The 11,168-nt window shown below is 33.7% G+C and overlaps 1 protein-coding gene across 2 annotated transcripts in view; it reads left to right on the forward strand.

Annotated features, from left to right (window-relative positions):
• Positions 1 to 9,573, forward strand: part of nrn1la (neuritin 1-like a) — a 37,154-nt gene extending 27,581 nt beyond the window's left edge. The window contains exons 1-3 of one of the 2 annotated variants that reach the window (XM_016287790.1): positions 1,532 to 1,643; positions 4,720 to 4,870; positions 7,866 to 9,573. In XM_016287790.1, coding sequence (XP_016143276.1) covers position 1,643; positions 4,720 to 4,870; positions 7,866 to 8,145 — 432 coding nt within the window. In that variant the 5' untranslated portion in view covers positions 1,532 to 1,642 and the 3' untranslated portion in view covers positions 8,146 to 9,573. Of the gene's footprint in view, positions 1 to 1,531; positions 1,644 to 4,719; positions 4,871 to 7,865 lie in introns of those variants that run through there. The other variant, XM_016287788.1, reaches the window with a different exon arrangement.
• Positions 9,574 to 11,168: the final 1,595 nt, after the last annotated feature.

Below are 11,168 nucleotides of genomic sequence, written 5' to 3' on the forward strand. Positions count from 1 at the left end.
ACCCAACCTCTGGGTCAAAACAACCCAACCTCTGGGTCAAAGCAACCCAACCTCGGAGTCAAAACAGCCCAACCGCTGGGTCAGAATAACCCAATAGCTGGGTTTGTCCCTTTTTAACCCAGCACTGAGTTATAATTAACCCAGCATTTTTTAGAGAGCACCTAAGTATCAGTGATATAATCATTAACAATCTGAACTTTTCAAAGCATTGTTTTAATGTTTGTATATTGAGTTTTCCACAAGGGTTTGATCATCCGGAAATTCCACACACCCCAATTTTACTTCCTTCTTCTTTCTTTGAATGGTTTGACTATGAGTATAAAGAGCAAAAAATTGGCAAAAATACTTTGGCAACATGCCTGCGTGTCTACTTACACCACTGAACCTTATTTACATGCACTACTGTGTTTGTGAATGCAAATCTTCAGAAACCGACAAATAAAAATGGTTTTCATTTATTTTGATATGCTCCTGGCGGGATGTCGGCGAGAGGCACATGTAGCAAACCTCAGCAGCAAATGTGCTTGCTCAGCACTGGTCTGGCTAAAGCTTGCATATTCAACCTCATGAATAGAAGATATGTGGCCTAAACCTCAATCATCACTTGCCCATCTTATGCTCCAGAGGTCATCTGATTTCAGCATTTTTAAGTCTTAAAGTTTGAAGTCAATACTTAGTAGACAGATGATAGATAGATCGATAGATCGATAGATAGATAGATAGATCGATAGATCGATAGATAGATACTGTAGATAGATATGGACTGTTTTTATAACTTGTGTCTGAGTCACGCTAGGGACAGGAAATTATGCAGCTGTTTTGCTCTTAGCACTCCACATTATTTATTATGACGTTTTTGTTTCAAGGTTTCATAACATGTTCCTTAAAAGGATGACGTTACAGTGCTTGATTATGTATTGTGTAATAGTACCTGAATTGTAATCTATTGTGATTTCTACAACTAGAGTGAACTATTCATATTGCATGAACTGTATTGCAGTGTTAATCTCATTCTCTCTTGGAGAACAGAGTATGTTATATTAATTTTGTCGCTTTAAAGAGTCCAAAAACTTATTACACAGTGAATATTATTAATTTATTCTGGCATATAAATTGTATATGAATTTAAATATTTGTAATAAAATCAAATGTATATAAATATAATTTTTTTTCACATTTTATTATTTCATATGATTACTACCATATTTAATTTGAAATTGATACACCCAATTCAAACGCTGCCTTTTTTTGTTTCATTTCTTCTATTTCATTCCTTTTTTCCCCCATCTTTCCCAGTTTCTCTTTTCTTTCTCATTCACTCTCTGCAGTCCCCTCTCATGCAAGTGCCCTGTTTTATATAATTTATTTATTTAAGAACCCTATGGACTCCCTGTGGATCTCTGGCACCACAGATGAAAAATTAATGTTGTGGTTCAAATAAACCCTGTGTCTGCCGCCTGGGTCATAACGGCTCGCTGAGCTGAATGGGCCAGGCCAGATCACGCTGTGTGTGGGTGGACAGCACTCTTGGATTACACAACATCAGTAATAACATTACTAATGCAGGCAGTGGTACAGACTACTCTTCAACCCGCTTGAGCATCGGCCAGAGATACAAATTCAGAGATATGTAATTGGACACAGTAAGTTCTTGTCTCCGTTTTGATCCGATGAGACTTTTTGGACGTATCCACTTCTTAGATGATTTCATTTTCCTCCCAGGCTGCTCGGTTTGGTTGTTTGTATGGGGTCTGTACTGCATGTAAATGTTTCTGGAATGGTTCATCTGTAACACTTTCCAATTAGTTATGGTTAGTTCATTCATTAACTAGCATTAACAAAGAGCAATACATTTGTTACAGTATTTATTTATTACTCTTTGTTATTGTTAGTTAATAAAAAAAACAGCTGTTTACTGTTAGTTCATGTTAGCTCATGTCCACTATAATATTAACATAAAACTTTTGAATGTATAAATGTTGAAATCATCATTAATTAAGATGCTTTAGAATAATTTTTCATTGTTAGTTCATGTTCAGCTAATTAACTATTTGTTAACAAATAAAATAGTAAATTGTAAAGTTTATCCAAATAAATTAAAATTATTTTATGTTTTATGGTATTTTGTTTATCTTTTTGCTAGGCTGATTTTTGTAATTTATTAGTTCATTATTTATTTATTTTTGTTGCTAGGCCGGTTTTTGTAATGGACTATTTTTATTTAGTTTGTTTAATTAGCTTAATTAATTTTTTATGGAAGCTTTTATACAGGAACAAGCTAAATTAAATAATTTGAACTAAAATCAGTACATCAATTTGGTGAGTAACATGTAAGCAAGATACACTTTTTTCACGTTTTTTTTATGTTTTTCATGTTAGCTCATATCCATAATAATATTAACATAAAACCTTTGATTTTAATAACGTAATGAATGTTGAAATCAACATTATAAGACATTATAAAAACAGCTGTTTATTGTTAGTTCATGTTAGCTCATGTCCACTATAATATTAACATAAAACTTTTGAATGTATAAATGTTGAAATCATCATTAATTAAGATGCTTTAGAAGAATTTCTCATTGTTAGTTCATGTTTAACTAATTAATTAACTAATGTTAACAAATGAAATTTAGTAAATTTTCAAGTTCATCCCCAAAAAATTTTTTTTGTTTTTTGTTATTTCGTTTGTCTTTTTGCTAGGCCGATTTTTGTAATGTACTGTTTATTTATTTATAATATTTTTTTTTTTTGTGGAAGCTTTCATATAATATACAGGAATTAAAAATATGAATAAAATATAATTTAAACAAATCAATACATCATGTCCACATATTTATTTGGTGAGTGTAACCATGTAAGCAAGATAAACTTCTTTTTTATTTTTACATTTTGTAATAGTGGCCAGCTTACTTTATATTATCCCTTATGATTTTAGTATTGATAGTTCTGGTGAGTCTTGTATTGAGTGACGGTTGTCTAAATTGCCCCTTGGCATCATCAAAGCACTTCAGTCGTTCTGATTTCTTCGGCTATTTCCATTTACGTGCAATGCTTCAGTGACTGTGAAAGAGTTCTTTGTCTTCTCCTCCTTTAATGTATGACTGGGTTTTCTCTCCATCTCCAGATCTTCATTAAATGTTGATGGGATGAGTGAAACCAATAATCCTCTGACCTCACTGCAAAAACATAGCTGAAAATCAATAGGTTTGCAGCAGTGTGGGAATAAAGCTAGCGGGGGGGGCTTGTTTGGGGGAACAGAGAGAGAAAACTCTATCCTATCAAATATTAATCATTCATTTCCTTAAGGGAATTAGGAGAGTGCTGGTGATTTGCTGTCTGACCCAATTAAGATCCTCTTGCATATCTCACTTAGGTTGAGCGTTACTTCCATCTGTGGTTTTATTGTCGATAGGTAGAGGTTATAGAGATTGAGAGACAACAAGGAGCAGTGGAGGTTTGGAGGACACTGGCACATGCACAGACCCATCAAATGAAAATATATTCTAAAAACATTTTGCTAATGTTCCATCTAGTTATGAAATTTTTTTTTCTGAATGTTAAAAACATCCATATTTAAAAAAAAAAAAAATTTAAATTCTTGGTTATGCAAATGTTAAGGGACCGTTCCTTTCTATCATTTTGCAATGATTGGATTTGCAATTATTGGAACGTTACTTAATTATGGGAAAATAAAAAGTAGTAACATTTAAAAAAATAAATATTATACAAATGTCGAACTAATAGGTTTCAGAAATAAACAATTCCATGAATGATATACACGTGTGCTAATATTTTGAGAACGTTATTAAAGGACAGATTACTTTGAACAGATGTTCTATGAACATTACTGGAAGAATGTTTTTTCATAACTTTGAGAGAACGTCCCTGTTAGCTGGAGAGAAGCAAACTTTGGTAGCTTATAAAAGTGTTGATAAGCAAGCGTCTGGAGCTGTAAAGCTCAGAGCATTTCTATTGAATTTTTCTCCCATATCCTCAAGGTTATAGATTAATATTACCCTGTGTTCTGTTCTAACAATGAATCATAGAACTATACTCTTTATAAACAATTTATAAATAAGCAAGAACCCCACAAATCCAGCAGTGGTGGCACTGAAGGCTGTACTGTGTACTGCTGTGAGTGTTTTCAATGTCATCCTGCTGGTCTGTTTATGACCTTGCCTATGTTTTGGACAATGAGTGTATTTTTTTTTTAAGAACAAATCTCATTTGTATTTGAGCTTTTGAAAAAAAAAAACATAACAGGCTTGAAAGCTTGGCAAACTGAAATTAGAAAAATGCTTATTTAAAGGGATAGTTCACCCAATGATTAAAATTCATAATTTGCTCGCCTTCAAGTTAAGCACAAAAGAGGATATTTTGAAGAATGTAATATGATGGTTCCCATTTCCATAGTATGGAATAAAAGCACTACTGAAGTCAGTAGCTACTGTCAATTGTTTGGCAAAATTCTTCAGAATATCTTCTTTTGTGTTTAACAGAGGAAAAACATTCATACAGGTTTGGAATGACATGAGGGTGAGTAAATGATGACAGAATTTTCATTTTTGGAAGAACTATCCGCTTAATCTTACATCTCAAGGTACATCTTGAAGGTCATTGTTCTGCATTCTGTTCAGACTCCCCACTTCTAACATTTCTGAATTTATTTTTAAATTTACATGAATTTTGTTAATTGTGTGTCTCTGTTTGTTCTAGTGCTTGTCCCCAGTCCATGTTCTGCTGCAGCCACAAAGAAGTGCAGCTCCATCTATAAAGGGTTTGCCCAGTGTCTGCTTGCCCTAGGAGACAGTCTGTCTGTCAGCTCCCAAAAAGACGAGGATACGCAGGAGATCGACTCTATTTGCAAGTAAGGAAAAAACCTGGAACAACACAAACACAAGCATCACTGTCTATGCTGTACATAAATACTACCGTTCAAAATTAATATACTTTTTCATTAAATGAATGCTTTTTTTCAGCAAGGATGCATTCAATTGATCAAAAGTGACGGTACTTTTACATTGCTACAAAATAATGGGTGCTGAAAATTCAGCTTTGCCATCAGAAGAGTTTGTTTTAAATTTTAAAATTACATTTTAAAAATACTCAAATAGAAAACAATTATTTTAAACAGTAATAATATTTCACAGTATTACTGTTTTACTGTATTCTTAATCAAATAAATGCAGCCAAAAGATGCTTATTTCAAAAACATTAAAAAAGTTTTACCAACACCAAACTTCTGTAGTATATTTATATGTCCACATTAATACACTAATGAGAAGAACAGATTCAAATTCATTTTTACCTGGGTTTTGTTTTACCAGTACATTTCCACATCTCCATCCTATTATACTGCATAAAATAGTAGTCTCATTTTCTCATATTCAATAAAAAAAAAAATGGAAATCATAATTTTCTTTTATCAAAATATTACAATCGTGAACAAAGGAGTTGACAACACAGGGCATTCCGTCCTGTTTGGTCAAATTAATCATCATAAATTATAACTAGCTCTCACTGGTGAATTTGAGCTTTTTATTATTTCCATCCATCCTAGTTTCCATCCTCTTCGTTTTCTTCCCATTGTGTAAATAGTGATGTTAAAATTTGAACATTAGTTAAAGCTTTACCAGAGCATATTTCTGAAAGTCTGTCATACTTTTTTCATACTAATATTTGTCCAATAAAACATCAGCATATTCACATTTTTAAATGTTACAGAGGTCAAAAGGTCCTGCATAACAGGCATGACCCATCAACACATTTACTGCTCTGCACAGCCACATTAAATGCCTCGCTCACACCACAGGATTATTTGCTGTACGCCATTCATTGTGTTGTCAGAGGGAGAATGTGATATAGAGTATCACAGTTCACTGATATGACACCTCATTCATTCTCTATCTCCCTACATTGCCTTTCATCTTATTTGCTGTTGCTCTCTTTTACTCTTTTCTCCATTTCTTTCTCGGCTCACTCATCTTTCCGTTCCTCCCAAGTGCTGGATATTCTAATTAAAGACTAGACCTCCCTGTCTGTCTTTTCCCGTCTGCCCCTTCATAGATCACGGATCTATGATATGACTTTATATTATGTCACACCCTGTAGCTGCAGGAACTCTTTAAGAATTCATTGTGTAGCAGCATGATGTTGTTAAAGAACAGCCTCCTGTATATCTTCCAGTCAAGCTCAATCCGTTACACATCGCCCGTTTACGCCACTTTCTGAATGAATCGTGATCCACGCAACAGCCTTATAAGGTCCTGTGTTTAGCATTCAAGGCATACGCATGCAGGCGATGACGACGGTGCTTACTTTAACACAGCTATTTAAGTATTATTCCTCCAGGTACCAATTAAAACCACCACTGAGCTCACTGTTCACGTGCACACATGCATAAAGACAGGTATGCACGATCTTGCACGCTTATGCGTTCACATGAGGGTTCTCAAGAAACGTATCTGATCATCTGTCAGGGGATCTTTTGGAACTGCAACATTCTCCCAACAGATTGCAAAGTGTCAGGCTTAGGCCAAGACTGAGAGATCTGAGAGGAACGTTTAAGAAAAGATTTGGTAGTGAAGCACATTTGTGGCGTTGAAGGACAGACTTCCACTGTGAACTGTTTAATAGGTAACAGTCTTGCTGTGCTTCAGTCTATTTAAGAACTGGGGTTTTAACTTAAAAGAGTGTTTCTTCAGTGGGAACTTTTATGTCCCTGGGGTTGAGTTTTTTTTTTTTTTTTTTGTTATGTGAAGGTCAAAGTAAAACTTCTGAAACTCTTGGGAACTTTTACTTTTTACCTTCATCATTCATTTCTGCTACTTTTCAAATTCCTTTTTTGTGTGTAGATTGTTTTACTCAGACTTTAAGTGTTCAAATATGCAAATACATTATATTACTAATATTACAAAAAGTTACATTTCAAAAACTAGGATAATTTAATGAAGAGTAAAATAATTATTAACCATTTTAACATTTATTTAGGTGATAATGATTTACTGTCCATCAGTTGTTGTGTTATTTCCAACACGATCAATAATTTTGCCATGAAGTTTTATCAGAAATTAGTGTACTTGGTTGCCAAGGAAACAACAGAATCAGGGAAGAGCAAGAAGAAATATGAGATGAGATGTGTAAAGAAAACAAAGAAAAATCTGAACAGAATAATTTTATTTATCTTAGAACAGGCTGTAATTTTGTCTTATTATAAAGAAAGTGTGAAAATATTTTTTAATTGTGATAAAGTCAATTAATTTTTCATTTAATTTTTAGGGTACATAAAATGCTAAAAAAAAATGTTTTAATAAAATGTTGTTTAACATTTCCACCAATATCATTTGTAATTACAGAATGCTATTGTCAAAGAAACATAAAAAATGGCATTTAAAAAAAATTCATTTTAAAATTCAATTATAATTCTGTATCCTTGCATCAAGCTTTTTGCTCTCATAAAAATATTTTCACTGCAGTATTTTACCTGTTCATCGATATTTATGCATCAAAAATCACAAAAGCTTCAACAATGCCTAAAATTCTTTCTCCTTAAAAATACATTCTGGTAATTTCAAAGTGTAGATCAACCTAAAACGTTATTTTGGCTGCAAAGTTTTCAAAATATAAAACAAATACAATGCTTAATACTTGTTAGAACATATGAAGAGTCTAAATATAAATCAGAGCCTGACAATAAGTAAGTTCATACCATAAAAAGCCCCATACTGTACTAGTGCTACCTTTTAAACTATGACTACATGAGGGATGTTTCAGATTTATTTTGATCAGATTCTTGCTCATTAGCGTGTAGATTAGGTATTAAATATTCAGTACATTTAACCTTAAGCTTGTGTCTGTTGCAGATCCTGGGATGATTTTCATGACTGTGCAAATGTGGCCATGGCCGGCTGCCCTGAGGAGGCTGCTGTGGTGTGGGAGTCTTTGAGACAAGAGTCCAAAAAGATGCAGTTTTCTGGAAACCTATATGAGATGTGCTCTAGTCGTAGCCAATCAGCAGCTGCCTCTGATTCCCGAAGCCCCGATGAGACCAATCAGGAGTTGTTAAAGGGACGCGCTAGTCATACAAGCCTGACCTTTCTGACCTTCTGTTTGCCTGTGCTACTACTGTTTCCATGGATATAATCGCATCTCAAGACTCATCTCAGAGTTCAAATATTCAGCACATAGACAACAATACTGACTGGTTTGGTTCTGACATTTTCATGTAGTAGAATAAGATTCATTTTATGCTTCAAATCCAACTTTTTAGAACAAAAAGAATGTCATTTGGACACTTGTTTTCAACAAACACATGTTTTCAGGTCCCAATGCTTGCTTTTATTATTTATTTATTAAATAGCAAACTTCATTTTAAGCACAAATTTCATTCATAGGAGGACCAAAATGCAAACGACTCCAGGCCTGATGAGGACAAATCAAAGATGGCAAAAAGACATTTCCAAACATTCGAACCCCTTCATCTAAGAGGAAATTAAATGAAGGTCTACTGCAATACATTATCACATCGGTGAGCTATGAGTATCAAAGCAATTTAAAGAGCCCTCAAAAATGTTATTATTTCACTCTGTAGTGTAATCTTCTTTTGTAGGATCCTGAGAGGATTAAGTTTAAGGATTACACCAAATAAAAGTAAATCTAAGCAACACGGCTCACCTACAGGCTTTGCCTGGGAACAGGATTGTCAGACTTTTTAGTCTGTAGTCTGAATGCCTTTGGGTGACGGTTTAATCCCAATTTATTAATGACGGGTTCATTGATTAATTTTAACGAACAGCACAGCATTACGCTTCAAGGTGTTTTTGTACTAGTCTGTATCAGTTGATGTTGGTTAGAGTACTGTGTATATATTGTATAGTCTTACATTATACATTGCTCATAGCTACTTTTTTAATTTTTTCAAATATGTGTATTTGTAATGACACAAGATGGATTCGCTTCAAAAAATCACGATGGTGCAGTAATGTAAATATGACCGATATGCTGTAAAGAAAAGCTTTATGTGAATAAGTACGTTATCATTTAGTGCATAATGAACAGATGAGGCAAATCAATGGAGGTGAACGCATTAACATCAAATTGTGAATGATTATCACCATAAATATGAGCACACAGTGTATTCCTGCGGATACATGACTTTGGAGTTTTTTCCCTGGATCAGCTTTCATGACTTTCACTCAACGCTGTGCTCTGCTCCGCTCAGCGGATTCCTCAGTCAATGTGATTTATGTTTAATTTTTAGGCTTAATTGGCAATCAATCATGTTTGCCAATGCAGTGAACTTATTAAGGAGGGCAAAAGTCATTTATTTAGTCAGAAAAAAACTTTAATAGGGGTTGCCGCGTATGTCTCAAATTTTGCTTTTGTGTGGTAGATTGCTTTTCTTTGATTCCAAATCCAATTCCACTATTGTCATAGCCAGTGAATGTAGAACAATGTAATGACATAATATAGTAAGGGCTAATATGTACCAATTTTAAGTGTGCATAACTCCTTGCTACATAGAGCTCATTAATACCTCCCTTATTAATAATGTTTAATAATATATCGAGACAGTTATAATTTGCTTGACAGATGCATTTTGTGAATCGCATGTAAAACTATTTTATTTTTTATTTTGATATTATACTGTATATTGCTGATCGCTCACTCATTTGAAGCTGTGCCCTGATCTCTAAAAAAAAGGAATTCTAAAAATTGTTCAAGGTGTCTAAAAGAACATTTTAAATGCTTCTTGTTTTCTGTCTGTCTGCACAATTATTTATTCATACCAATATATAAATAAAACTATTGTTATTACATAAAAAAAGGTGCCGGTCAACTTGTTGAAAATAACTGGGATTTCCCCGTTTTATGTTATATAAAAACGTAGCTGCTTTTTACAGCTAGCAGAAAGTGTGTAAATCTCTTGTTCTCACTTTGGATGGCATTTTTTATTCCTCTAACTCTTCCAGATATTAATATTTCATGTGTCGCAGATACCTCTGTAAACACAGACACACCTTCAGTTAGCAAGATGGAGGTTACCTCCCAACACAGCTGAATCCTGCTCAGAACATACACATAAACACTCAGTGGTGGTATGAGAACAACCATTTTTGTGGGCATTACTATGTAACATTTCTCTTGAAATCATGAATTCTAGAAAACTTGAACAAATGTGTAGTCGATTTTATTGGCACAACTCAGTACAACTCTTTGGCTCGTGTTGTAGTAGGGCAGCTAGAATACTTATCGATGTTTGTGTACTCTGATGATATATGGTAATCCAGTAACAGTTTAAAGAGTTATGGGGATGCGCCATGGTTTTATTGCTCATAATGTGTTATGTTTACGTGGGCGTTTTAATTGCAAGGACGCTTACTATTTTTCTTCTTCCCTTTTAATACTCTGTCTGTGGCAGCATACTTAACATACAGCAAAATTCTGTGGCACTGTGATTCATAAGAAAAGCTCAAAAATCTCTCTAATGAAATTGATATGATGTTTTAGAGGTCTCCATTTTAAAAGGATAGTCCATCCAAAAATGAAACTTGTACACTCGCCCTCATGTCGTTCCAAATCTGTGAATTTTTTTCTTCTGTTAAACACAAAAGAAGATGTTTTGAAGAATGTTGGTAACCAAACAGTTTTGGTTCCCATTGACTTCTATTATATATTTTTTGTCAACACAATGGTACCATTGGGAACCAAAACTGTTTTCCCAGCAAACAGGGAATGATCTTGCAAAGTTTTCTGAAAGTTATGAACAAACATTATTCCAGTAACATTAATAGAACCTTTGTTCAATGTTATCTAAAAGTTACCATTAATAATCCTCTCAAAAAGTTGGCACAGAAGCATTACATCATTTATGGAACATTTTTCTAAAACATTTTAGTTGGACATTCATCTTACATTTTTTTAATGTTACTACTTTAACATTTGCATAACCAAACATTAGTACTTTGTTACCAATGTCACTACTTTAACACGTTTTTAGAAGATTAAAAAAATTGACATTTTGAACGTTTGGATTTTGGAAAACATTCAGAAATAACATAATTATGCTTTTCGTAACTTAATAGTAACATTAGCAAATCATTCATACCAGGGGCATAGCCATCATTTCAGAAGTGAGGGGGACAGAAATGTTATATATATATATA

The sequence above is a fragment of the Sinocyclocheilus grahami genome, unplaced genomic scaffold, assembly GCF_001515645.1.
Source record: "Sinocyclocheilus grahami isolate Dianchi unplaced genomic scaffold, SAMN03320097.WGS_v1.1 scaffold225.1, whole genome shotgun sequence".
Classification (NCBI taxonomy): Eukaryota; Metazoa; Chordata; class Actinopteri; order Cypriniformes; family Cyprinidae; genus Sinocyclocheilus; species Sinocyclocheilus grahami.